At 34.4% G+C, this 25,121-nt stretch overlaps 3 protein-coding genes across 3 annotated transcripts in view; 1 reads left to right on the plus strand and 2 right to left on the minus strand.

Moving 5' to 3' along the window:
* Window positions 1-9: 9 nt before the first annotated feature.
* On the plus strand, window positions 10-916 carry LOC135143553 (tRNA (guanine-N(7)-)-methyltransferase). Its single transcript, XM_064075432.1, has 4 exons — window positions 10-104; window positions 148-454; window positions 501-716; window positions 767-916. The coding sequence occupies exons 1-4, from the start codon at window positions 10-12 to the stop codon at window positions 887-889; spliced, it is 741 nt and encodes a 246-aa protein (XP_063931502.1). The 3' UTR covers window positions 890-916.
* LOC135143399 (cilia- and flagella-associated protein 65-like) lies at window positions 657-19,332 on the minus strand. The gene is made up of 15 exons (XM_064075262.1): window positions 19,216-19,332; window positions 18,949-19,168; window positions 12,893-13,161; window positions 11,891-12,371; window positions 11,677-11,842; window positions 3,713-3,994; window positions 3,430-3,661; window positions 3,049-3,381; window positions 2,916-2,989; window positions 2,598-2,868; window positions 2,146-2,553; window positions 1,841-2,091; window positions 1,551-1,791; window positions 1,199-1,500; window positions 657-1,151 (listed from the first exon to the last, which is right to left on the minus strand). Exons 1-15 carry the CDS (start codon window positions 19,321-19,323, stop codon window positions 905-907), a joined length of 3,885 nt encoding a protein of 1,294 aa, XP_063931332.1. The 5' UTR covers window positions 19,324-19,332; the 3' UTR covers window positions 657-904.
* An 8-nt stretch (window positions 19,333-19,340) lies between these two features.
* LOC135143462 (leucine-rich repeat-containing protein 15-like) overlaps window positions 19,341-25,121 on the minus strand; it is a 144,787-nt gene continuing 139,006 nt past the window's right edge. The window contains exons 3-4 of the mRNA XM_064075326.1: window positions 21,235-21,966; window positions 19,341-20,796 (exon numbers count right to left, since the gene is read on the minus strand). Coding sequence (XP_063931396.1) covers window positions 19,413-20,792 — 1,380 coding nt within the window. The 5' untranslated portion in view covers window positions 20,793-20,796; window positions 21,235-21,966 and the 3' untranslated portion in view covers window positions 19,341-19,412. The remainder of the gene's footprint in view (window positions 20,797-21,234; window positions 21,967-25,121) is intronic.

The raw sequence follows: 25,121 nt of genomic DNA on the forward strand, positions 1-25,121 counted from the left end.
GAATTTTGAATGAAAATGGCTTCAACAACTCTTGCGTTGCCGCAGAAGCGCTATTATCGACAAAGGGCGCATTCTAATCCGATCGCAGACCACTGTTTTGATTAGTAAGTGTCGATTTATTTTGTCATCGTGTAACGCATATTTTAGCCCTAGAACCCCTGAAGACATGGACTGGACGAAGTACTACCCAGAAATGGTTAAACGAGAGCAAGAAAACAACCCCATGGTCGAATTTGCTGATATCGGGTGTGGATATGGGGGGCTGTTAATTACACTGTCGCCCCTCTTTCCACAAACTTTAATGTTAGGAATGGAAATACGCGTGAAAGTTTCTGATTATGTGATGGATCGAATTGCGGCCCTTAGGTCTCAGCATCCAAACCAATACCAAAATATTGCCTGTTTGAGGACAAACGCCATGAAGTATTTACCCAATTATTTCAAGAAAGGCCAAGTTAGTGAATTTAAATATTTTACAAATCATAATTACTTATTTTCAGTTGAAAAAGATCTTTTTTCTGTATCCTGACCCCCATTTTAAAAAATCTAAACATAAATGGCGCATTATTAATCAGTGTTTGCTGGCAGAATACGCCTATGTGTTGGCAGTAGGTGGAATTGTGTATACAGTCACTGACGTGAAAGAATTGCACGACTGGATGAAACAACACTTTACTGACCACCCTCTATTCGAACAAATTGGACAGGAAGAATTGGTATGATGCTACAATTACTGTATAAATTTACAAGAATTTTATAATTCCAGAAGGATGATCCTGTTGTTGATAAACTCTACAGTAGTTCAGAGGAGGGCCAAAAAGTAACACGCAACGAAGGCGATAAATTTTTGGCTGTTTTCCGACGCGTTGAAGACACATTCTGTGAATGATCTAAATACAATAAACTATTTAGGCTTGCTTTGCTCCTGCGTAGGCGTTAATTGAAAAGTTAGTTGCAGTGAATCAAGCACCATCTTTTCACAGACGTCGGTCATTTCAGGTAACTGCGGTTGTTGAACGAGCCTTTTGATTTCTCGTTTGCGTTCTTTCTCCCGTGTGGTTGGATTGAATTTAATTTGAGGATAAACGGGGGACGGCTCGGTTTTCAACGTTTTCAAAACTTCAATGAAATAATGACTGAAAATGGCGTCACTAAAAATAAACTAGTTATTTTAGGAAAAACCAAAAATTTCAACTACCTGAGGATGTACTCTATCGTGCTTTGAACTACGTTTTTGTGTAAAATAGGCTCAATTTTATCATCTGCAGGTTGTTCTTTTTCTTTTTTGGGATGTAGAGGGCGTTCTTTAACCTTTCTGTCACAATACGCTTTAAGAAATGCTTCAGGATCGGGATGAACTGTTTCCCACGGTTTTTGTTTCATTTGGTCTTCTGCAGTAATGCAGTCGTCTCTGTCTTGAATTCCAACGACGTTTATAGTTATGGGTAAACCAATAACAAAAACTTGGGGTGGCGGCAGAAGGGTTTCTTCTATTTCTTGCTGCAGTGGTAACTTTAACATTTATTTAAAAAACGGTTTAATTTTTTTACAGCAGATTGTTCTGAGTCCGTAATAATGAATTCTTCTAGTGAACTACGCCGTCTTCGTTGACATTGAGCTTCATATTCTTCTCGTTCGTCGAGATTTATAAATTCCAAAAAAAGTTGAATTCGTAAACTGCACGGTTCATTCAAAGATGTCACTTTTAGTACAACGTAGTGCGATTCTTTGGGTGGTAAAACCCCGTTATCCTTCACAGCTTCGATTTTCACTAAGCCGTCCACGAAACAACTAAAATTGTTGTTTATTTTTTTGTAATAGCTAAATAAGAACGTAGTACGGTTTCCAGGTGTAACTAATACGATTATTTCTGTTAGAATTTTTGATGAAGAACATAGTTTGGGTGTTGTTTGACACTAAAAGTGGTTCAATTATGAGGTAGTCGACTGATAAACTTATATCTTTGTTTTTTAATGGTTTGTAAACCAAAGACATGAGATCGTTAAACCTGACTCTGTTTTTTTTTATACATCCAATTCCTCGTATCGTGAAGGTTACGTCTCTCATTCCTAGTTGGACAGGAACTGAAACCTTACACAACTTCGTGAATTTTGTGTCTATCAACATTTAAATGATTCTGCTTACCTTGTACTCTTTCTGTTCAATCGGCCAAAATTTAAACAGAACGGGACCAGTGGAACACGGTTTGATAAAACCTGTGCAATTAAGACACTTTAAAACAGGGAATTCCTCGTCGTTGCACAGTTTGACAATCTCGAAATCATCCACTTTAAAAGGTACCGGTTTGTTGGTGTTGTTATACAGCCAGAACGCAAAAACTGGTGGCTCTCTTAACCCAATAAAAATATACCCCATATTTAACACGTACGTATTATCGACAGCCGACAAAATATAATGATCCAGAGGTACGCTGTAGATAAATACATTTAAAACAATAGTTCTGTCGCAGCTTAGTTCAAATTTGTATGAAAGCTTGTTTTGCTCGGGGAGAAGATATTTGATTTTCCACGTCAACTTCGCGACCGACCCTGCCTGGAAAAAACTCGAGTGATAATTTAGTAATAAATTAGTACTACCAGCAGGTTAACAGTCGACGATTGGATCAAAAGCATCTGTCTATGGGGGCAGTCGAAGTATTTTGTTCGATAAGAGAGACCTTCCGTCATCTCCTTCATTGTGCAGTCGCAGACTTGTCGCCTTTTGAGATCCAACCTTGCAGTAAGAGTCGAAATATTTTTAATGACAAAAACCAGATAGAACAAGTTGGGTGAAACTTCACTGTCTGGGACGTTCACGTTCACTCGTTTTATTTCACCTTGATTTGTTTCTATGAAAGCGGCGTTGAGTCTGAAATGAGGAAATAAAAACAAAGTTTGTACTATGGACATCCCAACTCGTCGATCCGCAGGAGTTGCCATAAGTCGGCGTTGCTCATAAGCGAAAAATTGTGTTCCAGTAAATCCACGATCTGGAAAAAATGTGAAATTAATTTTTTGTGTCATATTTAACAAAATATTGAGTATTCACTTGCAGTGTGGGAAAAGTGCAGGTGTAGTGTACCCTGAAGATGATTTTCCCCCCTTCTTCGGCGAGGGTTTCGGTGTAACGATCCAAGCGATTGTTGTACGAAATGAAAAGCGTGTGTTTCCCTATTCGGGTCACAGTGAATCTCAATTTAACTATCAGTTTTTCCTTAGAACCACATTTCCCTATCACTGGATTCAAAGACACGTGTTTTAAATCGTGGTCGTGGCATAGCTTAAAATTGATTTTAGCTTCACCAAAATTGTATATGTAGAAGCACGTCTCGATAACCGTGCCATAATTCACTTCCCCGCATTGATAACTGGACGGTAGTGCCTGAAACCACGGCACTAACTTAAAATTTCCACAAATAAAGTAAATTACACAAAGTTCTGTGTAAACAAATTTTAGGATAACGGTGACTGGAATGTCCACGGATTCACCCACCAGACTGTTTTTATAAATGCACTGGACACGACAAATTATCTCGACTATTTTGTCGCCAATTTCGTCTATCTTAGAGGTGTAGAATATGTTAGTGAAAATTTCTTCGTTTGCTGCTAGTACACCGGTGGCAGGATCGACTTCGAACTGAGGTGCTGGGAGAAACTGGTATCTAAAGGAACACATGTGAAAATATAAATCATTCTAGGTAAGCTAGACTTACTGCAACCGACAATAGGACACATTTTTAACTGGAACGTATTCACCGAAGTGGATCCCAGGTTGCATTGGCTCAAATCGTATAATGTTGTCTAGAGCCACCTTAACGCGGGGTACATCGGTTTGTGCTTTCACGTAAATTTGAATATCGGGGTGTAAATGGCCATTGAGCTCGAGTCTCCATTGTTCTATATAAGTTTTTTTTTCAGTAGATGTACTCTCTAATTGCACTATCACTATTTGGTACGTTCGTATTAACCCAACCATGGGTTTCATTATGAAATTTCTGTGAAAAGATATTACTGTAATTTCAAAGCGATTCAAGGGCGTTAAAATGTTCGATAGTTTCAGAATTATCTAAAAAAAACACAAACGAGGTTCTCAATATCTTGCGGTACTCCACCGAAGGATAAATCTTTTATTGTGAACAAATTCGCATTAGTTCCTGTTCATAAGAAGTGGGATAAGGAGACGTTTTGTGAGTGGAATGTATAAAAAAACAGTTTTTTTAGTGATGGGTTCGGTCGAAGGCTGTGATCTCATCACTGACACATCGATGTTACTTACAACAGGAACGAAATTTATCATTCAGTTGTTGCGTCATTATTGAAACTATACTTGAATTTCTTTATTAGCAGCGATTACCTGCAAATAAATTTTACTTTGAAGGGTTTTACAACAGTTATTCAAGTTTATTGAGTTTATTGGTTATAAAATCCTAAAGTCCAATGTGCCCTCAGGTAATAGTATTTTGACAGATTTCCAAAACCACCCAATAAAAAAATTTATAGAAATGTGATATTTAAGACGTTAAATTATGCACTTTTAAAACAGTAAACATTTTAAAAAATGATGCAATGATGGTGCCCACGAAAGCCCGATTCTGTCCTATTGTTTAAACTTGTTATATGCATCAATAACAATTAATTAAATGAGCTCACGTGTTACATGAACTTTAAAAATAATCTTCTTTACAGAATTAAAAATGCTTTCGAGCGATTGTGTATATTCATCAATAAAATCACACTTGAATCACATAAATACACCACATCTAAAATTCTTAAGATAACACTGTCATCGTTACTACATCGAACAATGGAACATAGTCAATTAATACATCGAGCACCTGACTTGCTTTTATTATGTACCAAATACCGAGTAAAATCAAAGTTTATTGTTCTATTCTTTTTTTTTCAATTAAAAAGAAAAATTTTTAACTCGATTTTTAACTTTTTTATTTTAAAAATTCTATTTATACTGTAAAATTATTTTAAATCTGTAATTTTACAATATTTCATACTTGATTTATAACCTTACCTTATGATTTATTATCAAAATTTCACGATTAATAAGATTAAAAATCAATTTTTTAAATGCTTATTGAATAAACTATTTATTTCGTTTTTCGTTGGCGCTTAAATAATGTATATGTTCTATATTGATCTGAATTTGAAAAATTACGAACATGAAGACAACCATCTTTGTCTTAAAAATGTTTCTTTTTAATTGAAAAAAAAAAGAACACAAATTCTGCCCACTCCCGTTTTCACAGGGTTATGTCCAGAAAAAAATCAAAGTGTTTTTTGGAAAAAAAAATCAAAAATGTCGGACTTCGAGAAATCCACGGTTTTTCTCAGAAAAGTGAAAAATCTCATAGAACCTCACATCAAAACTTTTTTTTCAATTTTTTTCTGAAAAATATATTTAGACATACATTTTGGGGAAAAACGTCCCGATAACTCAATTTTTGAATCAGTTACAGTTTTTTGAAAAAAAGAGCCATTTTTTTGAAAAATTCATAACTTCTTTTTGGTTGGGTAAAAAAATTTGAAAAAATTTTCAGAAATGTCTTTAGTGGGGTAGAAAAAAAATATAAAAATTCCAGTAAACTCGAAAGGGGTCGGGTTCAAAAGTGGTCGATTTGGCATGAAGTCCCCCATATAGAAAATGCCGGTCACAGTATAAGAAAAAAGGCTTATGAATCGCGTTACAACTTACAAGTCCAAAGTCGACGACTCTAACAATGCACCTGCAAGTGTCCGTGTGATTGTTACACAAGGCAGATTCATAAGCCACAAGTGTAGGAGTATTATTTTGTAAACTTTAAATAATATTTAATATTTTTGGACGTCTTGTTGGTTTCCGTATTATAGACCCAAAATTTTGAATTTTTCTATTCATCAATGAATTGTACTTTTGCTGACATGCAGTTCATCAGTAATGGATTTTAGAGACACGACCTCGTCAAGCCTTTGTAAAATTACACGATTCTGAAAACCAGTTAAAAGCATTTTTAGATTTCTGTTGCTAAACCTGAAACTGCCAATATGACACTGATAAAATTTTGCGTGTACGAGTTTTATATGTCCACCGACTGTACATAATTTTTAATGTCAACAAATTGTGGTGAGGATGATTGGACAAACCTGACAACGTGTCATAAAGTTGGTGCGCTATTTTTTAGCACCCTGTATATTTAAAAGGGGTGCTTTTTGAGGTATCAAAAACAGCTTTTTGAATTAATTTTGCTTAAAATTTCACATAAAGGTGATGTTTATGACTAGTCTTAAAAACAAAATGTGAATTATTGAAAACGAAGGTAAAATTATTTAGCATATTGTTTTAGTGTCGCTGATTTGATATTTTTACGAGAGGTCGAAAATTCAACAAAACTTGCGAAACATTAGTTAAAGACTGATTTTTGTGGAGGTACTTAGAAACCGGTTTCGTTTAAAAATTAGCAAAAATATGAATTATTATGTTGTTATTTAACGACAGGGATAGAGTGTTTAACGCGGATGCTGGTCCTATTTCTCATCTTTCCCCAATTGTTATTATAGAAAGGTGGAGTACCAAATTGGGGATAGTGTGCACAAAAAAGAGAGAAAAAAAACTTAGGCCAAGCAAACAAGAAATAGTGCTAAGATCAATGGTGCCTTGGTAGTGGCTACGTAAAAAATTGTTCTTTTTTCTATCGTATCTCGTAACCATGTTTTGTAATACAATTAAAAGTGAAAGAATTAAACAAACTTCAAAAATTATAACACAAAATATTTTTGTAATTTAGTAACAAATTTTAGACGAATATTTCAACCAATCTTATTTAATGGTTTGATCCTTCTGCATTCGAAAGCATGAAAAATTGATAATGACAATGAATAATAAAATAACAATTAGTTTTTTTTCCGTTAAGTGCCGTAAGCCCTTATTTTACGATTGCTTTTTGTGGCTTTTTTTATCAATTTCAACGTAGCAACAGCCTTAAGACAATTTTGGATCTATTAATGATCCAAATTGTACTTAAAGAATAATAAATTTAAATCGACAAAATATCTGTCTGTCTGTCTGGTGTCTGTATCCCTTTTTATTAGACACGTAATCTTCGAAACTGCTGCATCCCCACCAACAATTTGATTACTTCATTTCAAAGAATTGTATATGTATTTATTTGATTTAACTGTTATACAACAATATAATCCTATAATATAGTGTGGTGTACGAATCCGCTTTGAGTTTCTCCCTAATCATCTAAATTTTTGCAAAAATATAACGCACGTTATAATAACAGTTTACCATTAGCGTAAGGCATCACAGAGGTAATGCAGTCTAGTGGTTGCGAGTCAAGAAAGCGAGTTCAATTCTAAAATTTTCGTTTTTTTCCTCCTTTTTTGTCTCGCATTGTGTATTATCTATATTTATGACGTCATAACAAATTTTTTATTGATAAAATTACCCCACTTTCTCGAAAAGGTAAGACGATAAGGTACGTCTAATAACTAATACTCCCTCTATTCAAATTAAGTGTCCGATTTGGAAATAAATTTTGACCAAAAATAAGTGTCCGCTTTCTAAAAAAAAATATTTTTTTATAAATAAATACTTTAAATTAAATCATTAAAAAAAATTACTTTGTCACAAAGAATCATTGTTACCAAAACAAACACCTTTTTTTTGTATTAAAATGTTGAATTTGACCTACACTAACTACGTTTTACACAAAACCTCTTTACCTTTAAAAATGACAGGGGCGGCTGGTGCCGGGGGCACAAGGGCACGTGCCCCCCCAAAATTACAACGTTTACAAACATAATAAAATAGTAAATTATCAAAACTATTTTTTTTATCTCTTTCCATTTGTATAAAATGTAGCAAAACTTACATCCACATAAAGACGTGTCTTAGATATATGATATGTTATTTCTGATGAAATGCTGATAACAGCCGGGCACAGAGACCGAGAATCATGGCTGATTTAGATGTTTTGTTTACACCGCTGCCATGGAAAATACACGTCCTCACAACTGGACTGCGGACCCATTCCAACCGTGCTCTGCAGAATTGAGTTACTATCGCGGGTTTTAATTTTCATTCTGCGCGAACACGTATGATAAATATTCTTGTATAATGTTCTTGGTAATACAGACATTCGGAAACAACTACACACCGCCTATATTAATAATATTCGGGCATATAACGCAAGGACTTGACGAAAGTAGGGAATCACAAAATCCAGGTATATATATTTCGAGGTCTGATTGATTTTACGGCTGAATTGGACTCTGCTTTGTCAATCATTTGAAAGAAGCAACGGTTTTTAAAGAAACCCCTAAAACTGTTCAAAATGAACTTTTAAAGGTCATGAACGTAAAATTTTAACCGAAGGCAAAAAGATATGTGGAGAAATCCTTTTTTACTTTTATTGCATGTATTTTTGTATTTATTTCCGTCACACAATTTCGTCTACTAATTGGTAATAACAACCTGTTTTATATCTTCATATTTAACTCATCAACAAATTGTGTCCCCCATTTCAAAAGGTCACGAGCCGCCACTGAAACATGAAGGTAATATTTAGCAAACTACAGAAATCGGACACTTAATTTGGGACAGAGGGAGTAGTTATTTACTTCACAAGTGCGACAAAAACACTATTTTACGGGTGCGAATAAGTCACTAGGAGTGTTTTGTAATCGCACGAAAGTGGTAACAACAATAATGCGTCACTCCAGAGTAATGTACAAAATTTTATCTACAATTTCAGAATTTGTTAAAAAATAATTTTAATAAATGAATTATTTATTATGGAAAATAAGTGCAGTTATTTAACATGAATATGAATTATTAATTTAGGTGGGATAACTAACGTTGCAGCGCTATACAGGGTCGCTAGAATGTATGGAAACGGAAACGGGTAAATATCTTGAGAACCAATTGTACAAATCGCTTGAAATTAGGTATAGGGGTACAAGAAGTTGTGCTGTAATTATTTGATTAAAAAAAAATGTTTTACTTCATTTGTTTTCGAGATGATTTTTGATTTTATGACAAAATAAATTATTTACCTTTAAAAATAATGTTAATTTGACATGTAAGTGAAACTGAGCGCATAAAATTATTAATGATTATTATCGGTTACTGTAACAAAAGACAAAGTTTTGCCCATGTAGTAACACTTCTCAAAGAAATGAAAAAAAAAACAATCTAAAAATAAATACTGTTTAATAATTTATTTTGCCATTTCAATTGGAAAGAAAGGATGATTGTACTATATCAATGAATTCAGAAAAAAAGCTCTATTCAAAAATGGATTAAATACATGGTAGTGCCATTAAAAAAAATCAAGTTAGCCTTGCACCTCGAAAACAAATGAAGCAAAAACAATTTTTCTGAGGAATAATTAGGGCACAACTTCTTGTATCCCTATACCTAATTCCAGTTGATTTGTACAATTGGTTCTCAAGATATTTAAACATTTCCATACATTTTAGCGACCCTGTATAATGTTATAGTATGATAAAATGAGGGGTTGTTTGTAGCTCCGGTTATTTAGATCTTTAAAATCTCTATTTATCGCATCATTGATTGATCGCATAAATCTACATAGGAAAAATTGAACTTTTAACTAAATCCATAACCTTTGATCATTTTGTTTCGGTTTCTGGAGTAATATCTCCAAATGAGGGAATAAATAAATAATTTTCAGTTATTTAATTTTAGTGTTTTACTAAATGTTCCATGAAATTCATCACTACTCACAAAAAAAAATAGTCGAAATTATTTCGATTGAACTTCAAATTATAAAATTTGTAAAGTGCGAACGATAGAATAGTTATTTAACGAGAAAATTAACTCTTAGTAATTGCATGGTTATCTTCGAGTATTTACGAGGTAAGCGCCAAATATTCTCGGCCTAACAAAGAAAGAGACCTGATGGAAAAAAATTAAATATTTATATTTCAACATAGTCTCTGTTAACTTCAATACATTCAAAACTACGTTCTAATAACAGCTCTATCCGTTTAAAAAAATTATTTGAATCTTTATCACTAAAATGATGTAGTACTGCCGTTTGCACTTCTTTATCCGTCCCAAACGTTTTCCCTGCAAGTCGTTTTTTAACTTAGAGAACAGTTAATAATCGTTCGAAGCTAAGTCAGTACTGTAGGGTGGGTGCTCAAGTTACTCGAAGTCACAGGCCCCTATAGCAGCTTGAGAAAGACATGCGGTATGAACGGGCGCATTGTCATGAAGCAATCGAACGCCTCTTGCTAATTTTTTCGGCCTTTTTTCCCAAATACGTTCTCCTAATTTATGCAATAAGTAACCATAATATGTAGCGTTGACAGTGGTATTTCATCCTTTAAAATTAATCAACAACATGCCTTTACAGTCCCAAAAAATTGTGGCCATGATTTTTTTGGAAGATTGCTTCGTCTTCAAGGGTTTCTTACCCCATGCGAAATAACTGTAATCATTTTTTTTAGTAAAATGTGAAGGACAAGCTTCAGCAAACACAAAAACCATCCTGCCCTTAATACCCTTTAGAGCAATTCCATCTTTTGCTAAGAATTTTATTGCCGTTCGATTTTCAATTTTAAACAGGCATGATGAGTCCATAATTTTTCAAAGATTACTCCTCAAATGTATCAAAACTAATGGGCAGTAGGGCTTGAAATTTTACACAAATACTGCGGTGACCCTCTAGTCTTCTATGAGTTGTACAAATTTCCCGATGAGCAATCGCAAATATATCAGGCCGAGAATATTTGGCGCTTACCTCGTATGTTTATCTTTCGAAAGAATTCGAATTATTTGCGGTGTGACATTACTGTAATTTTCGAGTAAATGGGGTGAACCGTTGTTGATTTGGTAAAAAAAAGATGTAATGAGGATGCGAATGAGATTCGAACCTCATTAACGCAGACCTTATTCGAACGTTTGGTTGGTGCCCCAGCCCACGCAGCTACAAGGCAGTTGTTCGGACACGCGCGAGATATCTGGTATGTGTCCTTCCTTAGCTTACACTCGGGAAGTAAATAAATAAAGTAGTGTGCATTAATTCGTAAAAATAGACTGTACATACATTTTTAGAAACTACACTAATTTCAAAACATTCATTTTCGCACAGAAAAAATCGAGGAAAAAATAACAAACATTTGAAAAGCGGCGGTAACGACAGTAGTAAAACCAAAGTCCATATTAATGTTGACTTAAAAAACAAGTATCTTCTGAATTTATAACACTTTCTTGCGATTTAAGTACCTACCTACATGTTATAATTATCAAAAATGTCCTATTAGTTTAATACTCGTTGCTACTACAATTTAAAAGAGCAGTTACTGAATCAGTAGGTAGTGTATAAGGCCATATTTCACTAATTCCTTGTGTGCAGTATACGCGAAAAATTAGGATTTTTACCTTCCATATGTCATCTCCCCTTATAATTTAGAACGCTTAAGGTAAAACTGGTTGCCTACTTTAAAGAACCCAGTGCGAATTTTGTTTGTTCTTCATTAAAATCACCGCATTTGTGTTTTGTTTAGGATAATTCTGATTTTTTTTTTAAGAAATTCACTACTATGATTCTCTAAAATATCAGACTCTCTAATTGAATCAGTTTTTCATCTCCGTTTTCGGTTTAGAATACAAAACAACAACCTCTATTGGTTAAAATTGTAAATAACTAACGTTTTGCTGGGTGGCACTAGCTTATACAAAACCGGCAAGTGTCCATGAGCTCGAATGATGAACGTCGTCCACGAAGGAAAATTGGGTAGATTCAAAGGCAAAATCACATTATTAGGAGTAATAGATATAGACGGAATCCAAATTTGATTCTTTGGGAAGCTGTGACCTGAAAAATCCGAAATGTGTTTTTGGATCTAGAAATAGCCGCACCCACCTATCACACGTAGAGTAATAGGAATCGGCACATTAATCGATTCTGGAAAGTCGCTATCAAAAAAAAGACTCCACGTCACGTGTCCGTTGAGTATCGCCCCTGATAATCTACAAGTGTCATCAGGTTGAAATCGACACTCGTACAAAGCCGACTTCTTGGGAGGAATTTCCAGTTTTTCCGGATATAGTCGAAATAAATTTATCTCCTCCCATTCCACTGCGACTTCGTTATCCATGTGATTAGTGAAACTGGTGGTCAACGTTTGACACGAACTGTCCGGCAGTATCCGTCCAAAGTCCAGGTAATTAACAGTTAATGAGATGGGAGGGGGCACGTGTTTCATGGTGACGCTATCGCTGAAATATCCTTTAAAACCGACCGTCTCCTCGTGAGGGAAAGGATAATATCGGAAAGCCAGTTCTGGGTTGTCGTATTCGTCGCTGAGGGAGCAGATTCCGAACAAGTGGATGATAAGGGGGTGCTATATACACGTAATATGTACAAAACTGGATAGTTAAACAAAAGATGCAAGATCATATGGCATTAATTCAACGTTCACAGTCAGTTAATTTTTTTTTTTTTATTTAAAATTGGTGCTGATAATGAATAAAACCTCACAATTTATTATGTTCATTAAAAAATACCATAATTTTTTTTTAGTTTAGACTTTTTTGTTTATTTTTTTAATGGCTTATTTTCCACAATGATGCGTCTTGTAAGTGGTGCCATTAAATATTTCCACAGAACAGCATCCTTGAAAACCGTCAAATCGTGACCCTGATCTGTTTTTTCTAGTTCATATTTACCTGACTGTAGAAGAATTGGTTCAGGAAAGTTTTTCATCAAGTTGATATAAAAAAAAAATTATAATCATATAAAATCCGCAGTAAATCAATAAATCAACATAACATAATAAACCTCATGACGAAGTATAATCACCAATTTTAATTCTGCCATATTATCTTACATCCTTTGTTTTATCATACTACGATGGATTGTTACGTGGTAGAGGACCAGGCAACAAAGTTGACGAGAATACAGTCGGTGAGCTTGGGGCAAAAATCTGACTGTAATCAAAGCCTGTCCTTCTGGTCCTAGTGTGCCAAGAATGGGCTCCACTGTAAAGACTCCTTGTTCTTCTTCCCCCACGTCGAACTGAAAGATCGCAGGCACTTTGGAGGGGTTAGTTAGGGTGAACATTTGCTTAGACTGTATGCGTTTGGGAGTTTGGAAAAAAATTAGGCTCCGAATGGAAACTTTCACTGAGGGACCTGGAAAATTGTCAGCTGTTGTAGAAATATTCATGGATATGATTGACGTTCACTGGCGGATCTTTTTTTAATTTAATACATTAATAAAATAAATGTATTAAAATGTACTATCGACTATGAGAAAAATTATTTTAAAATGTTAGTTAATTTACGGATGGATTTTAAAATATAGTTGTTCTGGGACCAGATAACTGATTACTGGAGTGCTCCGAAATTTTACACATTTTTGGAAAATCTAAAATCTATAGTGTTCAGTTATTTCAAATATTTTCTGTCATGGTCTTGAGATACACGACCAGATTAAATTTTTGGAGCGTAAACTACGGAAAGTATTACCGTAAACGTTATAAAAAATTTTGTTTATAAGTCTCCAAAAAATTGATGACGTCATTTAAAAAAAATTAAACGTTTTTAAATCTCAGTACGACAAAGTTCGACATAATTGGAAGAGCTTTGTTACTTCAGTGTTGAAGCATTTGCATGTTTTATTCCTTTTTTTCCTAACTTCAAAAAATGATCTAAAATTTTGCACCGTGTATTATTGCCAGACAGCAAAGAAGGAGCATTTCAAGCAATTTTTATTAAATACAGAGTAATGAAGGCACGATTTTTTGTTAATATTGTTACATTTCATTTTTTGTTAATTTCGGTATCTTTGTCAAGATTTTTACTTTCCAAGCCGAAGTTGGGAAACACTACAATAGGCTCCCTATTTCCTGTTTTTCCGACATTTAATAGTTTCTAGAACATGAAAAAGTAGGCCTCCTTGTCACCTGCTCGCACTTTTATTAGACCAACAATCTCCGAGACCACTGAACTGAGACTGATGTGAAATTTTAGATTTATTTTAATAATAATATAATAATATAATGTATTTGGGTTAGCAATACATAGTATTTCACACACATCAAAATGATAACAAATACATCAAATGAAATAATCAAAATTGTTATTCAAAAATTTTCCGGTCCGGTAAAAAGATTTTGAAATGCAATATTCTTTTGATTTGTGCACTAACATTTTTGATCTAATCATCCCCACCAAAAGTTTTATGACATCATCTTAAAAATCTTCTAAATAAATTCTGTTTAAAATATGAAAACTAATATGTTACGATACCAATTTTTAACTTCATACATAAAGATTTAAAAGAATCAATATTGTGCATTTTATGTGTATATGGGTTATCGTAAAAAAATGTAAAAGTAAATTTTACACTCCTTATATATTCTTTTTACCGTCGGCCGACTCTCTACTTTTACGTTGTCTCAACCTTTCATAACCCCTGGAGTACCAAGAAATAAGCCTCCCGTTTCCGTCTGTCTGTCCGTCTGTCTGTCTGTCTGTCCGTCCGTCCGTCTGTCTGTCTGTCTGTCCGTCTGTCTGTCCGTCTGTCTGTCTGTCCGTCTGGCTGTCTGTCTGTCTGTCCGTCTGTCTGTCTGTCTGTCTGTCTGTCTGTCTGTCCGTCTGCCGTCCCGATTTTTATTAGACAGATAATCTCCGAAAGTACTGGGCCGATAGTTGTCAAATTCCAACTTCCACACGAAAATCAAATTTTGATAGAGATAATGACACTACCATTAAGCCATTTAATCACCTGTTCACTGAAACCCTCATATTTTAAATAGCTGCAATCACACTGTAGCTTTTTGTCAGTACTTATGCATTGTTTAAGACAGTGTCGACGTTTAAATCAACAAGATTTATAGCTATTCGTCTCAAAACCAGATTAGGTATTATAACTACAAGAGCTTACATTTTGCCTTTTTTCTTGGCATGTGTAGTCATCTTTTCACAATAAGAAAGGTAAAACATGTTTAAAATGGTAAATTTTTATAGGAAAGTATCGATTTTGCAATTAGGCTCCACCCCTCGGTCTAACAAAAAATGAAAAATTCATCACGATTGAGATCGTATAACACGATTACTTAAGAACAAAGGTCACATAGTAATTTCTCCTAGAAAAATAAGGATTTTACAATTAAGCTCCGCCCCTCGACTTAGGACAAATAAAAAAAATCATCAGAATTGAGAGAGCTGATGATAGATGGGTGGGCGGAGCTTATATTTTCTCTTTTTTCTTAATGTACATAGCCATCTTTTCACAACAAGAAATTTAGAACATGGTTAAAATAGTACATTTTTGCAAGGAAATATGGATTTTGCAATTATGAGGCGGAGCCTAATTGCAAAATCGATATTTCCTTAATACAAATTTTCCATTTTAAACATGTTGTAAGTTTCATGTTGTGAAAAGAAGTCTACACATATTAAAACAAAAAGGCAAAATGTAAACTCGCCCACCCGCCCTATCTCAATTGTGATTTTTTTTTATTCGCCGTGAACCAAGGGGGCAGAGCTTAACTGCAAAATACTTATTTCTTTATAAGAAATTAAAAACATGTTTTTGAGTATTGTGTTGTTCACAGAATACTAAGTATATTAAGAAAAAAAGACAAAATGTAAAATACGCCCACCCACCCCGCCTCAATTGTGATGATTTTTTTATTCTTAGAAACTTGAAACACGTTTAAAATGGTAAATTTTTGTAAGGAAATATGAATTTTGCAATTAGGCTTCGCCCTTAGGTCTGCCAACGAATGAAAACTTCATTACTATTTAGATCAGGGCAGGTATGGATGGGGCTTAGTCTTTGGCTTTAATTTTTTGTTAATATACATAGTATTCTTTGAATAACACGATATTCAAAAAAATGTCTTTATTTCTTGGAGAGAAAAAATAAGAGTTTTGCATTTAAATTCCGCTTCTTTGGCTCTCGACGATTAAAAAAAATCATCACATTTCAGATATGGCGGGTGGGCGGGGCTTATATTTTACCATTTTTCTTAATAAGTATACGTCGTCGTCTTTTCAAAACAAGAAACGTAAAACATGTTTAAAATGGTAAATTCTTGTAGACAAAAATTCATCACAATGGAGAATTGAGATCGGGGCGGGTATGGGTGGGACCTAATCTTTGGCTATATTTCTTTCTTAATATCTATGAACAACACAATACTCAAAAACTCGTTTTTAATTTCTCGTAGAGAAAAAATGATTTTGCAGTTAAGCTCCCCCTTCTTGGCTCACGACGAATAAAAAAAATCATCACAATTGAGACGGGGCGGGTGGGCGGGGCTACATTTTGCCTTTTTTTTCTTAATATGTGTAGGCTTATTTCGACAACAAAAAACTTAAAACATGTCTAAAATGGTATTTTTTTGTAGCAATCAACTTAAATCCTCTACTTTTCTTCTACAACCCCTTTAAATATGGCAAAAGTTAGACATCAAAGTTACTATCAATGGCAACTTGGCAACGGAGTTTATAAATGACAATTTTCAGCTCTAAAAGTAACCTCAACGGGAACAGCAACTGCAACGGGAACTTCAACGTCAACAGCAAGTTTATAAATCCCACGTGATGGAAGATTGATGAATTAATACTTGATATTTATCACTGCATTAACGTTTTTTAGATTTGCTTATACGAAGTGTATAAAAAAAATTAATAACTGAATCAATTTATTTTATTGTTTAAATCAAGACTTACAAAACTGAATACTTTGAAATCTTGCAGACGTTTTGAAGTTATTGTAAGCATGGCAACTTTTTTACTTTTACTTTCATGTTACATACACGTCTTTATTTTGACTTAGAATGGGTATCATAAGAAAAATAAAATTCGCAAAATCAAATCTTATAAGTCAATCAAAAAGTTGGATTTCTTCTACTTTACTTTAGAAGCGAGGGAAGTTCTGTGGAAATAACCTTCGACCATTTTTTTTTTAATTCTGGCAAGGTATTAACGATCAAAATTTATTTATTCATCTCCTCTTGAAAATTAATAACGTCATCAAATTTTTATTTCCCAAGTGTGTAAGCTATAAGGGAGTATTTTAATAAGATTAATCCGACGAATGTTTTCTGGATGTGTCATGACCTCCAGAGTATGAAACAATAGGTTTCACGTTTCCTTATGTCTGTTTGTCCGGATTAGACAGATAATCTCCGAAATTATCGGACTGGTTGTTATCAAAATTTACAATTCACCAAAGATGGGAAAACGTCCCCTCAAAATTCTTCGTAGTAAGTACATTTTTAAATTTGATAATATAACATACTCCTGTAATTGTGGTTTATGAATTCACCTTGAGGGCTTCTCCGAGGGATCCAAATTTTCGCAAAAAATCTAAATACTAAGGTTAATTATGGTGCTTCAAAATGACAAAAAGCTTACAATAACCTTAAAAATTTTGCAAGATTTCAGAGCATTCAGTTTTGCAGATTCAAAGTTAAATAATAAGTTTTTTTTCGAGACAGGTTCATAAACCACAAGTGAACGAGTATGTTATTTTATAAAATTTTGGAGATGACGTTATCCAGTTGTTGGCGGGTATGATCCGACGAATTTTGGTCGTTTTACCATCCACATAAGATTCGTGACATTCATTTAAATTTGACACCAATCGATCCGGTAGTTTCGAAGAATATCCATCTAATAAAAATCCGGACAGACGATAGATAGAGAGACAGACAGACGGAAACGGGGAACCTATGTTTTCTGCTTTATGTCATTTAAAAAATGTTACGATATCGTAGACAATTACAAAAAAAATATATGGTATCAAAACACATTTATAGGGTGTCAAAAATATATAGGGCATCATTTAATTTCTTACACTGTTACTGGTGTCCATATTTGTTTTATTGTATACAGGTTATCACAAATAAAAGGTCGCAAAATAAAATTTTATAATTTTTCAAAGAAGCGGAATTTGTTGGACGGCTTGAGGGACAAGAAACGTTCTGTCGAAATAAGCTTCGACTAATTTTTTTTTCATGAGGGTTTATTAATAAATGTAACATGCAACGTGCAACGTCTTTTGCACTTTAGTAAATACATATATTTTAATTTTTTAGAATTGGTTTATAGAATTTTTTTTTAAGAATTAATTAATGCGTGAATTAATTTTGATTAAATTAGTAGTGATTCATCTAATTTTCGGAAAATTCTTAGAACGGTACTATTTTTGCAGGATCAATTTTGATCATTTATCCAGGAAACTGGACTTGTTTGGTTGTGGTATTTCCAAAGCGAGAGAAGTTCTGTTCAAAAAACTTTGTTGTAAGGTATTTCTCTCAAGTTTTCACAAATGCAAATGGAAGTACATATACATAAAGTTAGTATAACTTTGAATAAGTACTTTTTTTGTAATTTAAAAAAACCACAAACCGATTGCCGATTCTTTCAGGTCAATAGTGAATAAGGAGTTAATACAATTACAAAAACAACAACGCTATTTTAAAAATGAATTTTCTCGACGAAAATATTACATACAATCTATAGACTTTAGATTTTCCAAAGCCTGTGTAAACTTTTCAGAAACAACGATACAGAGTTTTGAGATAGTTAAGTACTTCCATCCGTAGTTGAGCTATGTACGCTAAAATATAAGATATTATTAATTATTTCTTAATTTTTTTATTAATCAAACTGTGTCCCCCCAGTTCTTATTCTTACATTTACCACTAGTGCAGATGCTCTAGTTTTTCACTCATAATTCAAAGTTTTGACATATTGTCAAAAAATAGACAATTATCCTCTAAATTATCATCATTTCTGACAAACAAAATGAAGAGAAACTTAACGAAATATAGTTAAGTGAAAATAAATACGATATATGGAAATGTAATAAGAAAGTTAAAAGGTTGGAATGAAATCTTATCATTACTAAGCTCTTATGAAAAATTTTGTGAACAAAAGCTGGATTTAAACATAGTATACCTGTAGACTCCCCGTTGAAACACAATTTGTAGAAGTGGTGTTGCGTATTAGTAATTGTAAAGTAATCATAATCGATGCTTCCTGAAATATTAGGTGTGTAGCTAATCTTCAACATAAATGTTCCTCCGGCCGGTACTTTGGTCTCGTACTTATTAACATCAAAAACATAATAAATAGGATTTGTGTTTGTGCTGCGAGTGACATAAAAGGTTACAGCATCCTGAAAATATTAACTTTGAGCAAATCCTAAACATTAATTACCCTTACATAGTGTTTATTCTTCAACGGGTACTTCTTAATGACCGTAGTCCCCACAGGTACCACTCCAAAGTTAATAATACAATTGACATAACTTTGCGGTTCTTCGTACGACATTTTAATAAACAATGACACAAATATGACAACGATTTATTTACAAATAAAGCTCTAGATACATGAGGTAGGTGAGATCTAACTTCACACAATTACACAAAAAGCAAATTGAAAAAAACTATAATCACGCTTATCCTAAAACCAGTCCCCACTCCACCCGTTACGACATCCGTGTCAATATCTTCTTTATCTTCGTATTCTTCAGAGACACAGGATTCTTCCACCAGCTGTCTTGTTTTATTTACATTACAATCAACGCTCGCGCACACACTAACGTTCTTCTCTTGGAAAAACTCAAACATATTCACCAGCAGTTCACACTTCCAAGTATTATTGTAAATGAAAATGTCTTTGATGTTGGGTATTTTTTCGTAGAGGAGCTTGAAATTAACCACGGTGAAATTATTGTCGCTCAGTCCTAAACTATTCAAAGAATCCAAAGGATCCTGTTTAAAATCGATGCTCAGATTCGAGATACGGTTTTGTTGCAACCAGAGCATATTTAAATTTTTCAGACTCTCGACGTAACTCAAATCGAACAATTCGAAGTCGTTGTCCATCAATTCCAAGTTTCGGAGACTGTCCAAACCGATGAAACCGTAACGTTTTACGGTTCTTAGGCGATTGTTGCCCAAATATAAATGTTTTAGTCTCGTCAAACCGTTAAAAGCGCTGATTTGGATCTCGGTGAGACTGTTACCCCTCAGTTGCAAATCAGCCAAGTTGGTCAAAGGTTTAAAATTGTACTGTGTAAGAAAACGGATCTGGTTATTATTCAAATAGAGCGAGTTAAGACTGCCTAAATTCGCAAAGGCGAACGAATCTATTTCGAGAATGTTGTTATTTTCTAAATACAGTAACAACAGGTTGGGTAAGTGCTTAAAAATAAACCCATCCAATTTTTCAATTTGGTTATTGTTAAGAGACAAATGTCTCAGATTCGACAGTCCTTTAAAAGCGTCAGGCTGCAGATAATAAATCGTGTTAAAATTGAGATTCAACAAATTCAGATTTGGTAACTCCTCGAACATGTTATTTATGAGAATTCGAACGTTGTTATGGCTGAGATCCACCTGCGCTATTCTTTTTAAATTAGTGAAGCTCTTTGGATCCAAATCCGTGATCGAATTATTACGCAGATTTAACACTCGCAACGATTTGAATTTACTGAAGGCATATTCTTTAATCGTGCGAAGCTTCGAAGACGTCAGAGACAAAAAGTGGATACTGTTTTTAGAAACGTTGAAGGTGGTACCGTCGAGCGTATCCAAACTGCAGTTCTCACAAGCTAGTGTGTTAATTTTATTATGTAACAGATTTGGGTTTTTGAAGAGTAGATACGAAGCGTTGTGACACAAAAGCTCTTCTCCCCCTTGCATGTTTGTTCGTTTCTTGCACCACCTCGATACGTCGTAGTTTAAAGTTAGCTTAAATATGATAATACTGGTCATCGCAAAGACCCATTTACCCATGGTACTGCAAAGAAGTACGTGTAAGGTGAGTTGCCTACGCACAATAGTAAATTTACTCCCAAAACGGGTTTTGATAGATGTCGAAACAAATGACAAAAACCCACAACGTAGTACCGGGAGTACTGATCGGTTAAGGTGGCCACACACTACACAAACACGTTTTTTGCTTTAAATAGTGCACTTTTCACACGGAAAAAACGCGACTGAGGTGAATGCGACTGACCCGGGCCACCAAATCGACATTTATGCTTAAAAATACATCAAAACCCCTCTGGCCGTACCAATAAATTTTTTTAAACCAGTTTGTTTTGCATCGGAGAAAATTTTGTTGAACTTTGCGGGACTGTCACATTTGAATATGTCAAGCGAGCGTGGTTTATGGTGCGACAGGCGGAAATTTGTGTGGTGTGTAGCGACCTTATTAGATTTCGGTGGTACTTACTGCGAGGAACTGGAATTTGTACTGCGTTGAAACAATCGTCTGGCAATTACATAATTTCGCTTTAATTGCGTCTTGTGTTCGAAAACGGAGACATTTTTCGCTGGTTTAACGGGCGGATTTGGCACTAGGCGCACACAATAACTTATTAATGCAACTGTGCAGTTACCGTTTCAAAACTCCGGTTCACTTTAGCGTGTCCGTGGGTATGATGTAAAAATCTAGCAAGGCCAAGCCTCATGCATGTGGTACCTGATGCTTCGTGAGAAACGCTCGTAACTATTGGAAAATTTTTCTTTAAGGATTTTCGGGCAGCGTCGAAGTGAAGCTATTTACGGTTTCAACGGAGGTTCACATATTGAAATAAATCCTGTCAACGACGCGGATAATAGGAAGACAAGACATAATTTAAATGTCGTGCTTCGTATTATATCATCGCCTGTTAACATACCAAAAGTGGGATGAATGTAGACGTTGTAATGTGTACTGAGCTGCTACAAGCTATTTTGATGATTTATTTTTCTGGTGTCTAGTTAGAGTTCCTACTTTCCATCTAACTAATCACGGCTAATTAAATTTGTGCGTGTATGTTTCTCGAACATGTGTCTCTACACGTTTCTTAACTACTTTTATGTCATAAACTCACAATGTTCCAATTATGTATTCATAAAAGCATTGCACTATTAGTTCGAGCACTAAAAATAATCCGCTGATAGATGCAGCTGCTCCTCCTCACTGTAATCCAGGAATTGATGATAAATGCACAAAATTCCCAAATCGTAATTAACAAAATGTTTACTAATTAATTGGTACTAATAACACCAATTCACATCAAAGATCGGTGTGCTGAACATAAACCACTCGACGCATAAGTAGCTATCGCCACTTAAGGACGAAACCATAACTTTGTAATTTGTTTATGAGTAAGATAGTCTGAGAAAAAACCTCTTTTTCCTTGTACCGTATTCTTAAAAGATAAATTATTTTTTATGATGATTGGAGGGTAAGCGTTTAAGATTTAATTAGACAGCTGTTTTACCTTTTCCATGAATAAATTATATATGCAAGATCCTTTTAAAGATTTGCACAATTTTTAAAATGCTAATTTAAGACAGTCACTAATAGTTAACGGAACTCGTGTTTACATGCTTTAAAATGTTCGACAAGCTATTAATTTTGTTGGTGCTGACCTGTGGAGATGTTTTCTCGACATTTTGCTTGGATTCGTTGTTCTGGAAAATGGCTTGAGAAATTACTGAATAAGTGTAAATTCTTAGTACGTATTTTTTAACAATTTGCTAATTAGGTTACACACTATTAGACACTTTTTCAGTGTTACCTTGTACGTTATTATCCTGTTTCTATGTATTCATTACTTGAATATCCACACCCATTACGTTACAAGTACCTACACAATAAAAGTATTGTTAGCAAATTTTGTTTCAGACATTTTATTCTTGTCGAAAATCCCGGAAATATTTGGCGATACAGGACTTTAAATAAACAAATTGTTCAGTACACATCAACTGATCAAGGTTTATGACTTTGGCGAGTTTATACTGTCACTACTTTTACTACAAACAAAGTAGAATCTAAATATTTAATATATTTTTAAGAACGTAACTCAGATAAGTAAGAAGTTGCTCATACTAGAATGTTTGTACTTTTGGGAAATAATCTGCCTTTATGTTTAAAGAGAGTTAAATGGTGCGTTTCAAAACAAGTTGTTGATCACTGGTAAGATCATGGTATGTATTTTAAAGTAGTGGCATTAGCATTTGGGATTTAACGTTATTATCGTATTTTAATCATCTTGTTTATTTAAGATACCACTAAATTTGTGTTGTAAAAATTATATATTAGGACGACTGTGTGATAAAAATAGGCACTTTGAACCTAAGAGCATTTCTCCTGACGAATTCATGGCTCATCAGAATCCATAATTTTCTAACACTATCAAACATTTTTCATATTTTTTGGAGAATTTCAGATACTACCTGAAACTCCTAAAGCCCAATTGAATCACGGAAATTTCACGTCATGTGTGGTTTTACCAATGGCAACGCTAGCTTCGTTGTTCGTTTTTTGCATTTTTGAATATTTACCTTCACTTCACGGAGTATGACATGAATATTTTATTATCACTCAAGTACAAGAATATATTTATGTACGACTAACACAAGTGAAAAATTTGACCTACTCTGTAGTATTTTTTCCCAGTTTTCATTCAGAAACGGTAAATAACACTTTTTTGGCTCCATACTGCAAACTTCAAAGAGATATTTAACGGAAAATATTTAAACACAAAACATAGAGGGCTGCCGTTGCTATGACGATAGATCACCACATTTGTCAGAAATTATAACGCATCGAAAAATTTTGCAATTTAGTTCTTATTCAAGTGTTTTGTATTAATTTTCTCTTAGAAGTTTATGTGCCCACACAATGGAATTGAACAACGATGAAAATTTCTCGTGCACCCTTGAAGATGTTGTCAACGTGGCAAGTATACTTTGACCAGGGGTGGGATTTTGTTTCTATAACGATAAAATATCGGTACCGATAAAATGTGATCGTCTTTTTGTTTCGCATCTGAAATTTATATTTCCGTCGTTGTCATTTATCGCTTTGTCATCGCTTCGTATCGGGTCGGTAGAAACAAAATCCCACCCCAGAACTCTTGTGCGGAGTCTGCCTCAGGGGTCTACTTGTCTACTTACCTCGAGCTCTCTCTTGAGTACGGTCTGACTTCATTTCGGTCCATCTTGACAAACCCGTCCCAGTCATCTCGACTGCGACAAGTTTACAAGAGAATTTAGTTAAGCCCTCATAAAAATTAGTGGAAGTCAAAAGACGCCTGAGACAGACTCCGCACAAGAGTTCTGGTCAAAGTTTACCGCCACATTGAATCTATTGCCGGAAAAATCCAAGGGCCAATATTTAAAAGAATATGATTTATTTATGAAATGGACAGCTGAAACACAAGTCTGTAGTTTTACCCAAAAAAACTGTTTTTGAAGTAGGTAGTTCTTGATTTTTATTACCAACGTGAAAAATTGGTCTAAAGAGTTTAGACAGTACTTCCCTCGCTGTCGGAAACTTGACGACTGCATGCCTATTGTGTTTTTTTTTTCTCATTACATTTTTGTAGTGGGAATTTAAAAAAAAAATGTGATGACGTCATCAACATTTTTGCAAGGACACGTATATCAGTTGGGATAGATGTAGTGTAATACTAAGAATAAAATTATTGTATTCCCAAATTTTCGGGAAAATGAATTGGGTCGTTTTGAATATTGATTTCTTATAATCAATAAAATAACGAAACAATTTACTCACGTATACGGCGCCGGTGTGTAATATCTAGAGAGCGGATTTCTGTCGGGCTAGGCAAGGCCAAACTCGGTACGGCTCGTACGGGATGCGAATTCATTGCGGTTGCGGACTGCACTTCGTTTATTTGAGATTAGAATAGCGTTGTTTCGTTGCACTCTGCTGTTAATTCCCGTTCTCATTTACTTAGCCGTTTGATTAATAAATCGTTAATTATATTTATGGAATCCAGCACGTCCCCCCCTATAATCGTGACGTAGCCCGACAGAAATCCGCTGTCTAGTAATATGAGGGGCAACTGAAAATCGTTTATGTATAAACATTCTTAATTTAAGATGACAAGCGTAACAGCATACGTGAGAGTCAAACAGAGAAACTGTAAACAAAACGACCATCGGTTTTATTGCTTCGACTTCCGCTTATGATATAAAACATTGGGTTTTATTTTAATTCTTGACGGTGAAATTCACAATTGGTTGATTATAAACATGTCCATTCCACATTCGCGGAACCAAATGAGCGCATAAAACAAATGCAGGTCTGTAATGTTAAAGTCG

This window comes from Zophobas morio, unplaced genomic scaffold (assembly GCF_036711695.1).
Source record: "Zophobas morio isolate AGI-343-1 ecotype UQ-CSIRO unplaced genomic scaffold, CSIRO_AGI_Zmor_V1 ptg000004l, whole genome shotgun sequence".
Taxonomy (NCBI): domain Eukaryota; kingdom Metazoa; phylum Arthropoda; class Insecta; order Coleoptera; family Tenebrionidae; genus Zophobas; species Zophobas morio.

What these genes read in the sequence shown, in the direction of transcription:
- LOC135143553 (XM_064075432.1), top strand. Translation starts at nt 10, where the DNA reads ATGAAAATGGCTTCAACAACTCTTGCGTTGCCGCAGAAGCGCTATTAT. An exon ending in GCAGACCACTGTTTTGATTA is followed by an intron (nt 105 to 147) that starts GTAAGTGTCGAT and finishes CGCATATTTTAG; the next exon opens with CCCTAGAACCCCTGAAGACA. An exon ending in AAATTGGACAGGAAGAATTG is followed by an intron (nt 717 to 766) that starts GTATGATGCTAC and finishes TTATAATTCCAG; the next exon opens with AAGGATGATCCTGTTGTTGA.
- LOC135143399 (XM_064075262.1), bottom strand. Translation starts at nt 19,323, where the DNA reads ATGTCGTACGAAGAACCGCAAAGTTATGTCAATTGTATTATTAACTTT. An exon ending in TTGTTTACACAGAACTTTGT is followed by an intron (nt 3,382 to 3,429) that starts GTAATTTACTTT and finishes CCGTGGTTTCAG; the next exon opens with GCACTACCGTCCAGTTATCA. An exon ending in ACGATAGAGTACATCCTCAG is followed by an intron (nt 1,152 to 1,198) that starts GTAGTTGAAATT and finishes GTTTATTTTTAG; the next exon opens with TGACGCCATTTTCAGTCATT.